At 31.5% G+C, this 21,402-nt stretch overlaps 1 protein-coding gene across 1 annotated transcript; it reads right to left on the reverse strand.

The window, feature by feature from the left end:
• Positions 1-243: 243 nt before the first annotated feature.
• LOC112596196 (mediator of RNA polymerase II transcription subunit 12) lies at positions 244-21,402 on the reverse strand. The gene is made up of 12 exons (XM_025341687.1): positions 21,345-21,402; positions 15,833-16,437; positions 13,948-14,192; positions 11,396-11,707; positions 7,976-8,363; positions 5,863-6,062; positions 3,810-3,912; positions 3,425-3,649; positions 2,550-2,909; positions 2,148-2,276; positions 1,519-1,890; positions 244-757 (listed from the first exon to the last, which is right to left on the reverse strand). The coding sequence occupies exons 2-12, from the start codon at positions 16,382-16,384 to the stop codon at positions 557-559; spliced, it is 3,087 nt and encodes a 1,028-aa protein (XP_025197472.1). The 5' UTR covers positions 16,385-16,437; positions 21,345-21,402; the 3' UTR covers positions 244-556.

The raw sequence follows: 21,402 nt of genomic DNA on the forward strand, positions 1-21,402 counted from the left end.
TCATTACTAAGTTTAATACTCACGGACGCCGTATAAAATATTAATGTATCATACAAGCGTGTTATAGTAGGTATGGTTGTTTAAACGTAGATTTCATGCGAGAAATTAATTTCTTTCTCTCGGCTTCTCTTTACACAATTTAGATATCAATTAGCTTCAGATAAAATCACAGATGAACTTAATTAATAATTACTAAGTAAATAGTTTTAATCCATATAAATATATAAAATACACATATTTAGCTATAGGTGTACACGATATTTATTATAACCAGTCTATAGATTAAATTGTTCGCAACTCGACAGCCGCTCCAAAGTCAATAACAATTTAAAAAAATATATATAAATACTATCAATCGCATTACAGTCATTTCAATCATTTAAATGTAAGTATAACATATAATGGTAGGTAGGTACAATGGATAAAACTACAATATATTTGTTGAAAAAAAAATTTAACACGGCCGTATTAGACGACCTCGTATAAAAATAAAAATAAATATAATAATATAATTAGTCCACAGACAAGGGAAAGGTTAGGATTTCGTTTGTAGAACTCATTGACCACCGTTAACGGTCGAAGCTTTTCGGTACTCCTGGTACCCTTCAGCGCCTGTGAATATGACATCCACCCACACTCTGACCGCTTGGCCGGTCGCCGCAGACAGGTAAAACGTCCGCTGGGCTGTCTTTACCACGAAAGCGCAACCCTGTCCTTTGATGCTGTTTGTGTGATCGACATATACTTCCTGGATGTCCTGTTCATATCAACACACACCGGAAAAAATAATGTGTTATTGTAACAATACCAATATAAAATAAGTGATGCGAGTGTAGGTACATGACATGGTAGGAAACTGCGTACACTTTCCCAAAACGTACTCGTATCTTGTGACTATGCAAATTCGAGCAATACCCTGAGAGAGTATTTTACACAAATAAAACCTATTTTTTGGCGATAAAGCTTGAAAAAAGTAAACACTCGTTATCATAATAAAATCATAAAAATGATGGTTGGAATACATAGTATTCAATAGTTTTTTAAAGTATTTTTTATATGCTGATAATTATATAATATTTTGTGAAAAATTGATAACTTATATTATTTACTGTTAATTCGGAAGTTAGTTAATCCGGCTGTAACGCGACTACGTATACACATTTTTTAATGCGCAGTAAATATTGAGTTTGGTTTGTCAAATTTAATTACATTTTTATGTTTTTTGTGGATATTTATAATTTTTAAATTATTTATAACATAATACACGAATCCTATATATCATGGAATAAAATAGTAGGCTTGAAATTAAAAAATATTCACATTATCGGTAATGCGGTTTCATATTTAAACTTCGGTATCTAAGCCCATGCGTGTAATCCGAAAAGGCTGACGCGCGTTGAATTAAATAACGTATTCACATCGATTAATAAACGTGGTATAGCTATATAACGAAATACGCGCAAGTCGTGGTCGTATCGAGAAAACACTTCGGAAAAATTACCAAATACACACACACACCTGAAAACGGATAGACACCCTCGGCACGGTTTTCTTCTCGGCTGCGGCGGCGCCTGCTCGTTGATTGGCGGCGTCGGATTGGCGACGGTAATAGGACAGAGTCCTCGACTGCCTGTCGAACACGAACCATCTCTTCAGCCACTTCCGGCCGCTTCGGCGCGCATTATTGTTGCCACTGGAACCGGAAAGCTTTTTTAAATAGCCACGGCACGACGTGCTGTCAATCCAAAAGTGTCGGTCGACGCCGGCGTTGTTGTCGTCGTCCAGCTGATGTCCTGCCGACTCAATGTGCGCGCGCAAGTCGAATGCTACCGGGTTTTCGGTCGAACCGTCGTCGTCGTACCGGATCGGCAGATATCTAGTCAACGGCCTCTGCAAAAGTAACACAAAAAACGAATGGTGTTTTAAATCATTGCAATAAAAATTGTCACGCGTGAGAAAGACGCACAGTTGCAGTGAGCGTCCGCCAACGGGAAAACGATATTACTGTTCGTCGAAAATAATAATTATTTTAGATGGTTCTATATTAGGTATATGTATATGTATAATATATAGTTTATGAAGCCCTATAACAGCCGTGTACTTGTATAATCAGCGCCACATATTAAATGGGCGCGTGCGATACTAACTTTAGTGATGTCCGACGGTGACGTTTTGTTCTTAGGTCGGAGTTTGATCGTGGCCCCTCCGTCGAAGATAGTCGACATTGACATTCGTGAAATAGAGTCATCCGATACCGGTCGGGCACAGCCATCGTCCTGCACCATAACAGACAACGCGAAAACGTTAAACTAATTAAGTCGCCCGAGGCAATGGAATCTCATAATTTACGTACAATATATTTTGTGCATAATGATAATTATAATAAAATACTACATAAAAACATATTTGAACAGGACGAGAAGGATAGTATCGGCAAGAATTTAGTATCGCCGACTATCCTCCTTTGAACGCTTCAAATAACTGCGGAGGTTAGTTCCGCGGCTGACAGATATTTTAACCGGAAGTAACCGCAGTAACATAATAATTACCTCGCCACCGCTGCTGCCTATACTACTACAGCATGTCGTCGTCATGCTACCATTCATCAAGCTGTTGATATTGTTTGCCGCCGTGTCTTCCGTCACGGGAGTAGCTGTCGAAAACCACGGTGACCTCGACGGCTGCAAATCCCACGACAACGACGACGGTGTCCTCGGCGACATGGGAGATTTTATATGTTGGTCCCACGACCATTCCAAAGACTTGGGAGGTTGATGTTCCGCTGCTGACTGCATAGAATGCATTTCTTTATGAAACTGATGAGGACGATGGTATTGGTCTGATATAATGTTTGTTGCGGCCGTCGTGCTGGCTGCAGCGGCGTCCAGCTCTTGTAGTTTTTTGTGACCCTACAATCACAATATTATTGTATACAAGACATTAAATAACAAGTTACATTAACTACAACAATATGGGGAACAATTTATTTGGGTAAGTTAAGATTTCTGGAAGATAAGAATACAAACTTGTTTATTAAGCAAAATAATTTATTTTGTATTATTGAAATTGTTATTTTTAATATATTATTTATTAGGATCCGGCAATGTTTAATCAAACCTATACTTGTTAGTCGCAGAGAGCTTTAAATGTCTATACGATTGGGAAAAACAATTGCTGAGTTTTTTATTTATCCAAACAATGTAATAAATAGTTAAAACATGTTTTTTTTTCGTCTAAATGATATCTTGATACTAATATGACGGTCATATTTCTATTATTTAATATTAAATAATAATAATTCCGTGATTAACTTTTTTTATTTTGAAAAATCTAAATTATTATTATATTTTGTATGACTTATAAATTGTAATAATATTAAACAAAAATTAATACTAAGTAAACAAACTTTAAGTGCTATAAATACCTGTTGGATGGACAATGTCGCTGTATTTATGTCAGCCCGCAGTGCTCGTAACTGGTCATCACCGACGCTTCGGAGCTGATCGAGCTGCGCGCGTAACCACTCGGCACGAGCCCGTCGAGCACGTCTAACCGCCACGGCAGCGGCCCGGTCCCTGTGCAATTCTTCCCTGCGGGCCAGCCATCCGGCCTCCTCTTCCAGCAATCCGAACTCTACATCTTCGTACAACTGCAAGACACATACCAGCATTTCGTAAATATAATATACTATTATTGAGGGTGAAAAAAATCGTTATTGATCGTGACGTTATACTTATGATTTATTACAATATAATGACGTATGTTCTAATATTATATTATTTTTTAATGTTATTATTATTATGTCTTACCTTTTGTTCAGCGTCCAACAGCTCCGTCTGTTTATCAATGGAAGCACGTATTTCAGTTTTCAGCACGTCGTTGTCCTCGATCGATTCTAGTCGTTTCCGTAACCTAAAACGATTATTGGTATATTATAATTTATAATATATCAAAGCATATTGCTATATATAATTATAAAGTGCATATACAATATGTAAATTGTAATAAATTGTGGGTGTATACTGTATACTATATAGACACTGTAATTAGATTTTATAAATGGGGTGATGGGCGGGTAGCGTAATATTGGAAGTAGCATAAACGACAACACAATATCTAGAAGTATTTATAGGTAAACGATATAGTAATCGTGGAACAACTATTATAAAGGAGTGGCTTGAGAGATGAATAAAAATGTTCTCAAAAAAATTAACTACGAACACATTTTACAAGCATATTTTATTTCTGTATAATCATGACTATATACAAAATACCAAAACTCAACGAGTTAACTAATGCTCGATAAGTCAAGTTAATAAAGAAAAATGTAAGTTAAACATTTCTTATCTTTTTGTAATTTGTTTGAGTTACAAGCTAATTAAAAAACTGCTAATAATTTCAAGCCTTAATGTTGAAGGTTTTATTACTACTTATACATTTTCCCAAAAATATTTTGAACAATCCGAATTTATCATTTTATCCCATACCTAATGTAAGTTGATTTATGTATATTAAACCATAATAATACATTTATATCATTTAGTATAAATATTAACTACCTATATTTTTAATGATCATACTAAAAAAATAAATATGACAAACGATTAACAGTAAATTAATAAATATTATGTTTGATTAAAAACATTACTATGTTGTCAACATTTTCGTATCATCTTTCTTCAATATATCTTTTAAAATGTTTCAATTATTATTCATTGCATATACAATTTATCATAGTTCATATAAATATTTAAATAAGTATAGCTTAAACATTCTATGAAATAAAATTGAGATAAAATAATCATACTTTTAGTATTTCGAAAATCTTTATGCAAATGAGAGTAAAATATTATTGACACGTGTGATTTAGTTGAAAAAATTTGATAAAACAAATATTTATTATCAGAATAACCATCGGAATCGAAAAATAAATTGTTTATAACACCATATACATAATTAATTACTGAATTTTTAAAACTAATCGATATACTAGTTTTATTGTTAAAAAATATAATTATTTCGTCATCCAACCATACTCTTTTATCTATATTTTTTTAAACTGTATATTTACAATTCAAATCAAAGTACACCAAGAAAATTAGATAAAAGTTAATTCACAAAAATAAAAATATATTATATTATGAATTATACATATAAGACCAAGTTAATAGAAAGGAAATCTTTCAATCTGGACTCTACTATAATCTAGTTATTAAAAATTATTATTATAGATTATTTTTTGAAAATATTATGACACCCTAACCATTGTTATTGGGTAGTGTTAATTTTGAAATATTTTAAATGAGACTGTAACTTTGAATGGAAATTTATAAAAAGTTTTATTTTTTACCTACGTTACTTTGATCCATATTGAAATCCTAAAATAGTGCATTTAACACTTTGGTTGTCTACAATTCAGTATAAACAAAACATTTAAGTACAAAACGTCATGAATAATATTTACTTGAACCTATTCATATAATATTGAAAGTACTAATTTATGAAAGAAGTTAATGTAATACAATAATAGTTCAAATCGAAATACATAATATAGATTTTTCTTTGATTAAATGTTGGTAGGTACATATTACTAACCGATCAACATATTTACATTTATTTCTGCTGTGATATTTTTTGTGACTAGTTTTATTATAATTGTCCCCCCCCCCCCTACCAAACGATGGTAGTGAATATCTATTGTCGGCTATTGTAGGTTCCTAGGCACCATCACATTTTTATTAGCTTTCCGTTATTTGAATATAAATAATTATGGTCGTTCCCTTAGCCACTGCTTCCTGATAGTGAGGGTAAAATCGTGTTCTAAAGTTTACAGTTTTGAGTAATAAAATAACAATAAATTACCCTTGAAGTGTTTGCCGGTGTCCTGCCAACTGCGAGTCAGCTGCTATCCTCTGGTCTTGTTGTTTCACAGTACACGCGTCCATTTTTTGCCGGCAATCAGCCACGGCGCGGTCCAAACCGTCTACAATGTTGTCCGACTGGCGAGTTTCATCGTCGGCAGCATCAAGTTCGGCACGCAACAACGCGGTCTCGATGATTAACTGTAAACACAACGACGTAAATTTTATAAACACTGCGAGTTTGAGAAAAAATTGTTATGACTATAAATTTATAATTATACCAATATTGTTCTCAATTAAATTTAATTAACGAGGTTTTTTTAGTATTCATTCATAAGTTATATAAACCAATGGATAATAAAATTTAAAACTATGTAATCAGGACAGCATTAAGTTAGTATTTAAACTTTATTTGGTAAACACAGTGGGTTAAAATTTATTTAAGTAGTGTACACTCGTGCTTATAATTGTAAACATACTAGGCATACAGAAATAATTAAATAATAATAAATAACTATATATCAAATGATGATCCTAAAGTTTTAAGTTCAAAAGCTTTTGAACAAAATGCAATGTTTAATGTTTATATTTAAAATATATATTTATATTCGTTGTTGGTTTAATTTGTTAATATTATTTTATTTTTATCTGTTGATTTGGTTATTGTACGCACATGTGGACATTTACATAACACATACACCGTTGACACTGATTTATAATAATAATTAATAATAATATGAACTTAAAAGGTATAGTGAAGGTTACATATTGGATACATATTAATAAAAATATTCATTGATAATTGTTATAAAATAATTAACTGATGTGTAATTTTTACGCATGTTGCAAAAATATAAAAATAACGAAATTTTACAAAAATATTTTATGTGATAAACCTGTTGTGAATAATTTATATACATTGCCAAATTGATTATTTAAATAGTTTATGATATACATTAATAATAGGTATTAACATTAAAATTAACGACGTAAATAATTCCTGGTGTCATTTAAAATTATATTATATTTTTAATAAAATAAACATAAATAAATACATTAGTTTTTGTATATCGTATTAAAACTGAAGTTTTTTTTAAAAATAATTTATTTCATATAGTGTACTAAAATTTAAAAAATGTTAAATAATTTATAAACGTGTATTAAAAATTTAAATTAAGGTATGAATAAAATCCATGGCCACTGTATTAAGCGTACCTTTAAGATTTTCAAAAAAAAATTTAAGATTACGTCATCCAAACTGATTATAATATGATTAATAAAAATACAAACACAAAACCGTGTATAAATAATTGAATCGAAACATATTGATTATTCATTAAATCGTATATTCGTATAATTTAAAAATCTTTAACTTTACGTCCTCTTTTTACGGCTGTTGAGAATAACACATTTTATCATGTGTTTATTAGAATAAATTAAATGGTTAATTTAAATTTTTAAACCAGATTTGTATTTGTTATTTCCTTATTATAAGACGAGGAATCAAAATTAAACCTTAAAAATAAGTTTAAAATTGTATTTGTGTGACCTTTTAAATTTATTTTATTTTTATCGAAATATAAGTATTAAGTGGGTACTTAACAAATAATAATAATAATATTAATACGTTATAATTATATAATCAATTTGAAAAATCGAAAAATCGTCTTTTTACGTAAAAAAAAGTTGAAGATTATTAGTTAGATATTTAGAAATAGATGGACTCTTATTGTTCTGAATTTTGGTTTATTATTCGTTAGAGCAAAAATAATCTTAGACACATCGTTAGAAATATTATGTATTTCAACATGCGATAAAAAGTACGCACACATATGTATGCGAGCGCGCGCGCACACACTACACACACACACATACACCAACGATAAATTTACTTATTACACAATCACCTATATAATACTGTTTATATTGGACTTCACAAAAAAGACGTTCCACTTGTGATCCAACTCGAGCAAATCCACGAATGCGTTCAATTGGAATTTGAATAACAGGAGAGTATCATCAAATGATTCAAATGACAATAATATATAATTGTAATTTGTAATATGTATTTAAATTAAATACGAAGCTTTAATTTATCAATACAATGCACTCACCTCTCGATCGACTTCTTCGCGGCGCAAGTGCAATTCGACCAGCCGAGACTTATGCGCGGACAATTCTACCAGCAACTTTCTACGTTGTTCGGCCGCCTCAGCCAACCTGTCTGCAGCAGCGAATGAAACCGTCGGAGCTTTTGTCGAGCCACCGTCTTTGGGATCCGTCGCAAACGGTGACGAACGCAGCCACATCGTTGTCGTCTGCCACGAAGGTGGAGGGGACGATTGGAGAAATGTCGATTGCAACGACTGCAGCTGCATTTGTTGCAATGGCTGGTCTGCCGATTTTGACGGGAAGTAATCTGCAGTAGTCGGCGACGTTTTCAAACCGATGTCGGTGCTGTGTTGGCCGTTATGAGTTTGACCGAGTTGGTTCTTGCCACCACTGTATAAATCATAATAATATTAAAAAACAGATGGATCGTTACAATTACACTATCATATCCAGAAGCTAAGTCGTTATTAAAATACACATACAAATTAAAAAAAATAATTATAAAATGTAAACGTAAAAAATGAGAGGTCCTTACATGCCTTGGCATAAGTATAATATTATAATATTAATATATATATGCGCACCAAAGAAAAACAGGCCATATGTTTAATGTAAAGATAACACCTCTGGATAACGTTTTCCGGTGAGCGAGCAAACGCTAGCTGATGCTGATCGATTTCTTTTTAAATCACGTGTATTTCGTTCGTTCACGTTGTCTATCAATTCTTATTTTAAAATAGTCTTTTCTCGTTGTGGTTCTGACGATGCCACAAACATACGTTATACATACATTTTATAGTTGCTATTCTATTATCGGTCGATGAATAATATTCTCAGAATGCTAGACATTATACGTAATATTCAATAGATAGGTTGGTCATCATTATAATCAGGTTAACCATAAGTAAAACTTTGAGGACTCTATTTTTGGAGCTTACTTCCAATTTCTGGAGAGACTGTGGGATGTCTTAAAATAGATGAAACAAATAACGTCGTGGTACTGCTTGAAATTTCCTTGAGTTCTACTTGATGAAGTTCATATAGCGGTCAAATTTTAGTGAAAAGAGTCCTTTTAAACAAATTGTATTTAATATTTTAGAAGTTTTGCTTCCGTCGTGAGCTCGTGATACCATATAAATTTATTTACTGTTATCTCAAATTGAATTACACATTGTTTTTTAAATATTTGATCATTATTTTTTTTTTTTAATTTTTAATAATTAGTTAAAAATAAATATATTGTATGGATGATTTTAATAATGATATTACAGCAGGGCGATAACAGACAAATAATAATACAGGAATAAACACATGTGTAATACGTTAAATTCATCGTAGATGGCATATGCAATTAGTGCGGTCGATAAATTTCAAGTATCCAAGTAGAGGGCTAGTATAGCCTGGATGGCTAACTTATTATTGATCATAAACTAGATTAAAAAATAATAGTTACGGTATAAATATTGCATTTATAAAACATGTGTTTTCGAGATTATACTTTTGTCAGAATAATTAAAAATAGTTGATAATAGCTGATATCTTAAATATAATCATGAAAAATTTAAATATATAGAAGCTAATTAATGATAAATATTATGTTCCACTATTTTGTTTAACTATATGTTATAATATAGTTTCTTGCTTACGACGTATAGGTACTTTCATTGTAGATGCCATTGTTGGGCGTCGCTCTAATATTATAATATTATACATCGTTTTAAAAAAAAAATAAATATTATTACAGTTGTTCCTGTAGTTATACACCTATATATTATTATAATAGTTTTCATGTATTTGTTGTTACTTATGCAACAGTCGTTCCATGTACGGTTATCCATGTGCTTATTATTATTAGTTCAATGTTCATATAAATATTAAATATATATATAAATATATAATAAAACATGTTGACTTGACAAGAAATACCCGTATAACACTGTGTCGTGTGTATTGTGTACATTATACTTAAAACAATAAAAATAAATGATATCACACAAAAAACACTAACGTATAAAACAAAAATCTAAATGAAAACTAATATTTAGCTATACAAAGATACATTAAAATTGTGACATCATTTAAAATTTAAAGCTGAATGTAATAAAAAACTATTCTTTTATGTTTGTTAATTATTGCACTTATCTATATATGATAATAATATCATTTAAAAATGAAAATTATCGTTAACGAATTAAGTTTTAAATTTGTATTTAATATATGTAATTATTTATTTGTTTGATAAAAAAATGTTTATTTACTTGGCAAGGAACGTACGTAATTATTTATCACCAATAATATGTAATAGTCTCGACACAGTTAATATATTATATTACCGGGTATAAATGATATATTAAGATAAAGCTTATTAAATTACGTAAGCCATAATGTATTGCAATTATTCAATTGCACTCAATCAAGAAAATTATTGAATGAAGTCAATAAATAATTTCATTTTAGTAAATCAGATTATGTAAATTTAAAAAATATCCACGTACTATTAAGTTATACTTTATCTTTTAAATGAGTATAATTAATTTAATATTATTATCTAAATAACGTTCAACTTCATTTGGTCAATTAAACGGCCAGAGTAATTTAAAAATTAAAAATGATTTTAATTAATAACTTTAAAAAGTTATAATTCTACTTGTTTTAATTAATTGACAGGTTAAATAATTAAAAACATTTGTTTTTAACGTAAGAAGAGTTCATAGTGCGTATTAATGCGGGTGTGAACAATGTAGTGGCTAATTGTTGTATAATATATTTAAGAACAACGCAAGTCATAAGAAACGCTTATTATACCCTACTTCGTAATTCTTTAGCTGGTTACAAGATATACACAATTAATCTTAGAGACCAAGAAACAAAAATACTAGGGTAACATCGGTATCAATGTTAAATTTACCTGTAAAATATTCATATCATAAAAATAATTATATATACATAATACATGTCATTCACTATTGCTTTTGGATTTGAAAGATTTCGTTTTGGTTAACATAAAATTATTTACAGACTAAGGTTTTAATTTACCGTAATTATGTTAAGCCTCTCAAATCTACACTCTCATTTTCTCTCAGCAATATCAGTAGTAAATACTTATTTTAATTATTTTACATGCCCAAACGATTTATTATAGATCATAGCCATGTAGAAAAATAACCAAATACAATTTTTCAAACTTTGTTTAAACGTACATGAAAAATCGCATAAGGGACGCATTACCACATAAAATATACCAGGCCTACACATAATAAAAATTAATTAATTTTACGTACTATTAAATTGAAGAATTTATGCGTTATCGTATTAGTGCGGTAGTAAAAAGTGCTGCTTATAAGATTTGCATTTGATCACGAAAGGGTGGTTTACATTCTTAACAATTACCAATGTTTATAAATTTGATCAAAAAAATTTACCTGCTGTAGTGTAATTCTTCATTGGCAGTTGCACAAGACGGGACAAGCGTTCTTATTCTGGTCCTGGGACTTCCGCATACTGCAGGTGACGGTGGATGATTATCGTTTTCTAAAAATACTGAATCACTGTCTCCGCCAACTGTGCGCAATGACAACGGCGACATAGTGGGAGAAGACGGGGTAGTAACGGACGGCCAGGTCGTCGATGACGGCGACAGTGGCGATGTCATTGGCGATAGTGGTGATGTAGGCGAAGATGTTTCTGTGGCAGATTTCTTGCTATCCCGCGGGAGAGAACCATTTGTTTTGATTCTAAAATTGGAATAAAAAATAAAAAATATAGTAAAAGTGAGTAACAGTACAGTATGCCTACTCGCGTAATTTTAGGTAAATTATTATATAGCGCAGGAGTTAGCAATATTTTTTATATCGAATACTAAAAATCTTAAACAATTTTTACCAAAGGTTACAAAACAATTAAACAATAATTTTTATTTTGTAAGATTGAAGGTGGTTATTTATAATTTATTTTTTCATAAAAAATATGTGTTTAAAAAACTGCAGTTTACATTAAAACTCTGTAATAAACACTTCAAATGTACACTACACAATAGTACTAAATGATTTTAGAAATATTGGTTTCACATATCATCAACAAACAATGTTTTCGTTAAAGTAATTAACTATGATTATTTATAAATAAATTATAAATTTACTACACATTGACCACACAAAATTAGTTAGTAGGTCGCGAGTTATTGACCCTTAATATATGTACACTGATCAGGCTTAAATACGTTAAGACAAGACAGACTTTAAACAATTTAATTGTTTATAGATATTAGGATATTAGATCGAAGAATAATAAATATTTTTGATATTTTAGTAACACAGTGTAATTTATTATCAAGTATATCAATTTATACAGGCATATAGTAGGTAAAACATAATAGATTATAATTATTATAGTGCGCATTTGCATATAATAAATTAATATATTTAAAATAATAAAGTAAAATCAAAAAATACTTCAAAGTTAAAATTACAACTAAATAAACTAAGCAAGGAAAAAGAAAATTTTAACATTCGACAGTTTGAGGAAAAAAACTCGGTAAGAATTTAAAATCTCTCAAAATGTAATAAAAAGCTCAGTTTTACTCTTATTTTTAATAAAACATACTTTTGTATTTGATCAAAAAAAAGAAGTAAAAAAATGTCCTCTATAGACACGTGTAAAAGAATATCACTCGGCAGCGAAACCAAAATAAATGTAAACCTTTTTAGGAATCGTAATTCATTATATCAATCATCATGTTTACCTTATAAATAAGCGATAACCAATATCATTAATGTGAGTTAATTTGATCTCATAAATCGTATTAATAATGCACGTTATCCTAATGATAAATGCATAAAAAAAAAATAAGCAACTCCCAAATTCATTTAGGGTAATGCGCATAGGTGTGTGGCGAAATAGTATGGTACATATGGCCGGCTTGCATATTCCTCGAAAGGGCTATTTGTAATAATTTATAAAGGCTTGTTTTCAATAGTGATAATCAAAATCGGTCTTGGTCTTGCGGTTTCGCAAGACTTTAGCAGCAAGACCAAGACCAAGATGGCACTGGTCCTAGCAAAACCAAGACCAAGATTAGGTTTACAAGATCAAGACCAAAAGAAGACCAACATTGCAAGACTCTTACAATTTTTTTTTCCTGAAAACACATTAGTGTACCTATTTTTTATTAAATAATAATTTATATAGAAAATAATAAGAAATTATTTTTATTGTTATTAAATTTGATCAGTATTCAAGATAATATAAAATTATTGAGTAAAAGATTAGAAATGATTGGAAACGATTAGAATTAATATTACAAAATAACATAGTTGTTTCATACTAATAAATTAGTAAAATTATTTTATTTTCCCAAAATCGATAGACGTTGAAAATTGCTATTCTACTAATATGATAATTTTATCCATAATACACCTCTACTTTGATTTGAATATACAAATAATTGCTAAAAGTCATTACGAACTACGGTAGGTATCATTTTAATTGTGAGTACTTTTTATTTTCCTTCGAAGTTTGTGTGATATTTCTGTTTTAAACATTGTGTACCTAAACGTCCTAAACTAATGTCCAATACATCTATAAAAAAATACGAGTAATATAGCATGTCATTACTGATTACTGTCATAAACTTGTAGTTTGTTGGTAATACCAACATTTTTTATCTTGGTCTTGGTCTTGTTTATAATAATATTTATAAAATTTGCTCTGCTCGGAAAAAGATAATAAACAAGTTATAGAGACAAGTTTTAAAAATATTAAAAAAAATTTTTGAAATTAATAATTTATAATATTTTTAACATTTATATTTTAGTGATAATGTAATACTGTATGATTTTGTTTTTGTATTAGAGAAAATTGATTGACTATTTTCTTTTACAGACCTGCCAACGAAGTCTGCGAACGCTTATGCACAATGCGGATTATTGCATAATATTAAATTAGTGCACGAGTATGTGGTAAAAATGTATCTTACCGGTTTTGTTGCGGTGGCGTAGTCGTTGATGTCGTCGCTGTGCCTGGCGACGTGTTTCCGGAGCTTTCAGACTGCGGCTGCTGCTGGTTTTTGTTCCGCTCTTCGTAGTCCGCACACGCCTGCAATACTTCGTCCAACTGCTGTTGTAGACACTCGGCGGTGTCCCGTTGCTTGATGTTTTCCTTGTCGTCGTCCCGCCCATCCGTCAAATCGCCAGACTTGTAGTTGTGCCGCTGGTAGTAATACTATATATTGACATAATAAATTATGTAAAAAAAAGTAATTACAAGCCTACATTAAAATATGGATAAGTATAGATGTTAGAATATATGAACGTTTTGGTTTTAATTTAAACTTTTTATTTTTATATTAAATGTATTATACATATAACATTAATCACTTGATAAATATATCTAAATTACTGAAGTTAGGAGCATTATACATTATATATGTGCACATTATTAGTTTATTTAACGCGAAAAAAATTATTGTATAATACTCCGAAAATGACATATATCGATAGCCGACAACTTTGAAAATAACACAATTACTTAGAGAAAAATAGTTAGAAGTAAATCATAGATACTTTTAGAAATCTGTACTATTTATATTGTATTATTTTCTTTTTAACTAAACAGTCTAGCAAATTTTATTTTTATTTCAATTTTTAGGTCTGATATATTTAAAGAATTATAAATCTTAACAAATTGTTATATCATTTTGAATTGTTAGCAAAAAAAATATAATAATTTGCAAATCACAATGAAATTCAATTAAATGTATAAGCCAATTTCCAATTCTATTTTTTTGGATTTTCAAACTATTCACACCCTCTCTATCACCCAAAAAACGTTTCTTTTCATTTGTTACACATACATAACAAACGCACCTAGCAATTTAGCATTTAAAAAGAAACAAGAGTGAAAATGAAACCAGTGAAATGGATATCAATAAATTAATATAATAATTATATTATGTTATAAAATTTATACTTATAACAATATGAAACTTTGAATTAAATACTAATAAGTTTAATACTTTTTTTATTAATTTTAAAGAAAAATCGAATCAACGGCATAAATTTTAATTTATAAACTATAACATTTGCTACTCAAACATAGTTCAATTACGAGACGCATGTAACAAAAAATTATTAAGAATTTTCCAACGATGTACAACGGACAAATATTTTTAAATAGAGTCCCGTGACTCACAAAACCCCTTTTACGTCGTCATTTATAACAACAAAACAACCCCATAATCGTTATTGACCAAATAGTCTAATACGTAATCAATCGTTACACGAACGTGTGTCCCTTCCTATACATATATATAAACATAAAAATGAATTCCAATTAGTCGTTGATAACTAATTTAACGAACATAAAAAAAAAACCGTTATACTGTCGAAAATGAGTAGATATTAAACTATCTATTAAGCCAGGTTTTACTTCAGTTATACCAATGTCCTGTGTTATATCGTGTTCTGGAAAATTTGAGCTCGATTTTACTCAAGAAACTATCCTGTTAGATAATGATTAGCGAATGATATACTACGATTGCCATCATGGCTAATCAACAGATTACGATAACAGCCACAACTCACAAGACACGACAGACGACGTATAGCTATGATGTTATTCGAAAATTAATAATATACATGTACGAACAGTCAGTGGCATATTTTTAGTGATTTTTTTGGGGAGGTGTCCAATGATTAATAAACCTTACAAACTATTTTGTTTAGAATTATTTACTGATGGAAAAAAAAAGAATGAACTTACACTTTTTTTTTTTTATTAAATATTTTACTATAAAATCAATGATAATATTAGACAATTTTTTTTAATCGAGAGGTTTTAACCTAACTGCGAACAGCACTTACTTTTGATCTGTTGGCGTAGTGATCGTTGTGGTCCTGGTCGCCGGTGGCGTACCCAACGTTTTGCACGTTGGCCAGCGGTACGCTCGTGGTGGCGTTTGTCGGAGATTTAGGGACGAGGTGGTGGTGGTGGTGGTGGTGATGATGCACCGGGAAACCGATGACGGGATTCCTGTCGTAGTAAGGGCTGGGCAGTTGCAACGGTGACGGCGGCGGAGGCGTAGTCACCGCTTGGTCCTGTGGTCGGCCAGGACGAGCGGCTGTGACGGCAGCGGTGGCGTCGTCGGCTTCGGCCGGCGAACCGGTGTGGTCGGAGGATACGTCTGACAGTCCGGCAATCGTGGCCGGTGGACCCCGGCGGCCGAGCGGGTGATCGTATCGGCTGGCCGTGTCGCTGGCGACGGCTGTCGACCAAGGTAACGTGCCGCCGGGTGGTGACGTCTCGGCCACCGGCATCGGTTGGTCCAACAGCGTCTCGAACCCGGTACGGTCGTGCCGCCGTTGTGGTTGTTGCAACTGCAGCTGCAATTGCATCTGTTGCTTTTTGACGTTCATCGAGACGGCGACGGTCGCGTGACTCTCCTGCTTCTCAATATTATAATTTATACCTACATAATATTAAACGAATATCGTGTTAGGTATATCGGTATGTTAACTAATAATAATAATAATGACATGTATAGTTAATATTGGTACGTATAATATGGTATATAGGTACACAATATTATTGTTTATGCACGATGACCACACATAATGCATTACGCGACGACGATCACATTATATTAAAGACCGTTTAAGCTGCATAATATTATAATATTATCATTATAATTTATAACAATATACCTATTCTTAATAAACCGACGCGCACGCGCACGCATACAAAGAAATTATATTTAATATTACGCGTGCGCGTCGACTGTATCCATATTTTAATATACACATTAACAATAATTACGTGTAAATAATAACACACAATACGACCGAGTTCGGTTTGTGCGCAGACTTGTTATACTTGTGTATTATATCTATATTAAAATAACGATATGACCACAATATTATTATACCGTATCGTATTATAATATAATAATATTATATGGGACATTAGGATTGTTCAAGTACCGCTGGTGTGATGACGACAATAACGATAATAAAATAGTGTTTAATACTAATCGTCGACGGGTTTAATTACAACAACGATAGTTGTAAATTACTGTAATACGAGCCCGATATATATATATATATAATATGATAAATTATAATTAATTTACCGGCAACGCCCCGCCCGCCGTCTTCGTGTATTGTAAATTATTATAATACAAGCACAATTAAGCGACGCGCTGAATAAGAGATAACAGTTATTAATATTTTATTGACGACGGCACGGCGGTACGTTTGACGACGGTTGCAGCGAACGTTATTTTTTTATTAATTTTTTTATTTTCATTTGTATAACAGTATAATCGATTGGCGAAAACGCGGCACATTTGCTAATATAATATTACGTTTGCATCACGGCGCTGCCACTACTCGATAAATATTTTATTGTAATACAGTACATACATTAAACGTAATATTATTTTCATAACGCGTTCACATAGTTTCTAGGTCTTTAGATGTCATGAAATATTTTTACGTAAATAAAAAAAATCACTAAAAACAAATTTGGTTTTCAATTTAAAACCTATAGATGTATGTGTTTTGTAGTGATAAATTATTATGTAACTTCATACGTCATACATTTTCACTTTTATAAGTATAACTTTTTCGAATTAAACGCATTTCATTTTATACTCATTAAAAAATCTATCATGGCAGATTCATAATATCGTATGTAAGATGAGGGATGACATTTATATTTTATATCGTATAGAAATATAAAATCAAAAATTAATTATACATACCTATAGTTTATAGTAGGCAAAACTGTAATTTGCATACCGGCCATACCGTAATAATAATTTACAATTATATTAAACCAAACTAGTTAGGATATTTTACATTTTTAACGTTCAACTGCTTACGTTTATTAAAAAAAAAAAAAAACATGTTATTATTTACTTAGTAATTACAACGAAAAACTAGAAATACAAATATAATTTTAATAATACTTTAGTATTATAGTATTTGGTACATTATTGTAATGTTTTATGAAGGATAAAATGTTTACGGTTTAAATATTCATGAACATTTATAATTAAATCTTGAATTTTATAAGTTTTATTACGTCTATTCAGCATTTTGCTACAACAGTACATGCACATCATACATTATCAGTATCTTTACGATTGGTCTGAAGTAACGATGGCAAAGTAAACTTAAGTATAATTATAACACAAATAACAACGCAAACAACAACGCATACATAATTAATGTGGTTAAACGACATTAGAGAAATAACAGCAATTTTTTTTTGTAAACGAGACATAATTAGTATACCTCCCATAGTTCTACATGCGCCTTATACATTTTATACATACGTACTATATATGTCTATATGTCTATAAAGACTGCTGTAGTGATGAATATATACATTGCTGCGCACAAAATTGATAAATTAATTATTTAGCCGCCTTCGCCAGTGCTGTGATCGTGATTAATTGAAAAACCGCGTTGTGTGGATAAGGTTTATACACCGGTAGTCAGACACACGTCATGTAGTTTAATGTTGCTGGAAGACCACCCGTGTCTGATGGGTCCCCCAAATAAGAAATGGTTTGGCTAATGGCTACAATATCCTACAATTTACAAACCAAATATATAAGTACATACAGACTAATATTTAAACCTATATTTAAACTATGCCTGCAGCGTGCATGGGGTGAAATGAAAATTCCATTAAAAATATTTTCCAAAATATACGTACTATTTATTTCTCCTATTCAATGTTTATATTTTATACAATGTGTTGATTGTGCTCTTAATTTTTTTTCCTAAAAGTTACTGTCTGTAGCCTATAATTGGTATATCGTGGGTTTTCATTATGTTTTTAACAAGTAAAAAAAAAAAATATTGTTTTCAACTAGTGTATAGTTAGGTATATACCAAAAAAAACGAGTGCCAATCACTCGAATAATTATTGGCTCGTGTTTAATACTTAATACCAACATATTATATAGCAACCGATATAATAGTATTTACATAAGTTCACATATTACCTATGTTAATACATGATTCTCATACATTATACATATTATAATATACGAACTTACGATTTATCACGTTGTTATATCCGTTACAGGAATTTCAACATCTAGTTATTTTCAAAAGGTCTTTTATCCGGAGGTGGATTTTACATACGTATTATAATATGTATTTATATTTCTGCAGAACATGTTACATTTACCACAGATAGAATTTATAACTCAGAATATATAATAAAGGACGGACGGACGAACGTACGGAATTTACACATTTACTTATCAATTGTGGACGGAATTTACATCACATCCTCGCAGCATATTTTTATACACTTCATCCGATAAACACAATCAATTACACCTATCTACGATGTTTTAATAACGATATCGATTTTTTTAATCCGATTGCGTTGTCCACTGTATAAATATTGTTCCCACGAGACTATTTCTCATGTACAAATAATTGTTTGCACGGGAATTCATCTGCTTGCTAGAATTCATTCCAAGAATATTTATTTCGATTTTCGAAAATTGTTTGGAAATCCGACCATAAACGCGGCAATATAATAAACGTGTATAAAGCCTCATAAGCATTCCAGTCCGGCCCCGACCCACCTCCGCGTGTTTCAATTTTTGGGTCGTGTAGATTCTTTTATTATTTTATATTATTTGTTATTTATTTTTTGGTTATTCTTACACGGGATGACGATTTGAACGATGCGGTTCCTGGCCCGTAAACATCATACAATTTAAGCTACCACCGGAAACCCAACCTTGTCCGCGGCGCACATGCGTTAAAATAATACGATATAAACGTCACTCGTGTCCGTCGCCTATGGGCGCGAAAACAGTATTGGCCGTTTGTATTCCCGCAATACATATAATAATAATCGTGTCGATCGCCCGATTTGTGCTAACCGGTTCGTTTTGCCGCCCCCGCATTTATCTTTGGTCCGTCCCACGTGCGGACTCGGTTTTTTAAACAAACAAATCGTGGGAAACATCGAAGCTCTCTGCAGCTACCAAATGCAGAGGACAACAACGACGAATCATATCAGAAACTACTGGCAGATCCGCGGATCGCAAGTCAGCGCGAAAACCGCATCGTCGGCCATAAAATTGCTGTAGCGACTATACGCGTAATAACGATCGATTGTTTATTTTGAATGATAAACATTATGACGTGTTCAACGGCGATGTTGTTATTCGTATAGACATGGTCACGAGACGTTTTTTTTTTTAAATTTTCAAAATTCGGTAGCTATGGCATCATTGTAATTGTACGACATTGCGCGATATTATTTTAGGTGCCCGTGATTAATGTGAGAAAAAACTTAACGCCTGCAAACAATAACACAACCCGATCTGATATAATATGGTAATAAGTAATAACACGAATTTACGGCGTTTTTTGTTTACGCTGTTTCGCGGTCGACCGCCCGCCTGCACCCGTCATGATATCAATATTATATTATTATAACGATTTTTTACGAGTGTAAAAATTCACATATTTTTAATGATTTTTTTTTTCAGTTAAAAACAATACCTACATAATATAATACGCAAAAATTAAACAGCACGCGATATTGTACATACGCTGAGTACCTATACCACATAGGAAACTCACTTTTAGTACCGTTTACGTAGAGGGTATTACTCTTATAATAATCATAATAATATATATCATGTTTTTATATCGTTGGGCACGCACTAAAATAACGCGGACCCCGTCATCACCGTGGTCGTTACGACCTAAATAAATCGTGTTAAAAATATACTTGCGTTACCGTAACAACTAGTTTTTAATCATTTTTTTTTTTTCATCTTATTCCGGCGGTGGCGAACGCGCAACAAATAACCTTACGATCATATCGTGTGCGCGCCTCCGATGTTAAATACCGGACCGCAGCTGATGATCGTGACAGTAATACTATTAATGCGGCAAATAATGTTAATCAAATCGATCACGTGTACTTATAATAGTGATACAAATTTAATTATTATTGGCTGCGGTACAAGTACGATAATATATTATATTATGTATATATTATAATAATTTTAGCCGAACCTTCCGGATCGCATTATGAAAATAATATTATATTTTTAGTGTCTGTCGACGAGGGTCAAAAGGGGGAGCGCTCTGATCATTCGTGTGTCGAATCGTTTTTACGACGACCAGCAGGCTATCGACGTATAAAAAAAATAATAATAATATGTACACGATACACATCAATTTTTAGACATATAACTACGTCGCGCGCATATTTTCTCTAAACTCAAATAAAATAATACATCCCGTCTCATTTTCATAGTGATATAAAATGTGTGTACACAACGTGTATTGTAAATTTTTATCGTGCCAAAACGTCACTACTTACGGTGAAAACTGTTACATCAACCCAACACTACTGTTGTTGCGATTTACGCGGCAAACGC

Source organism: Melanaphis sacchari, unplaced genomic scaffold, assembly GCF_002803265.2.
Source record: "Melanaphis sacchari strain LSU unplaced genomic scaffold, SCAv2.0 Contig30_pilon_pilon, whole genome shotgun sequence".
Lineage (NCBI taxonomy): Eukaryota > Metazoa > Arthropoda > Insecta > Hemiptera > Aphididae > Melanaphis > Melanaphis sacchari.

Bases quoted from the DNA above. Each gene is read 5' to 3' on its own strand.
- LOC112596196 (XM_025341687.1), bottom strand. From the start codon at position 16,384: ATGAACGTCAAAAAGCAACAGATGCAATTGCAGCTGCAGTTGCAACAA. The intron at 11,708-13,947 runs GTAAGATACATT...TTCCAATTTTAG, and splicing joins ACGCCACCGCAACAAAACCG to AATCAAAACAAATGGTTCTC. The intron at 6,063-7,975 runs GTGAGTGCATTG...TTGTGTTTACAG, and splicing joins GCGAAGAAGTCGATCGAGAG to TTAATCATCGAGACCGCGTT.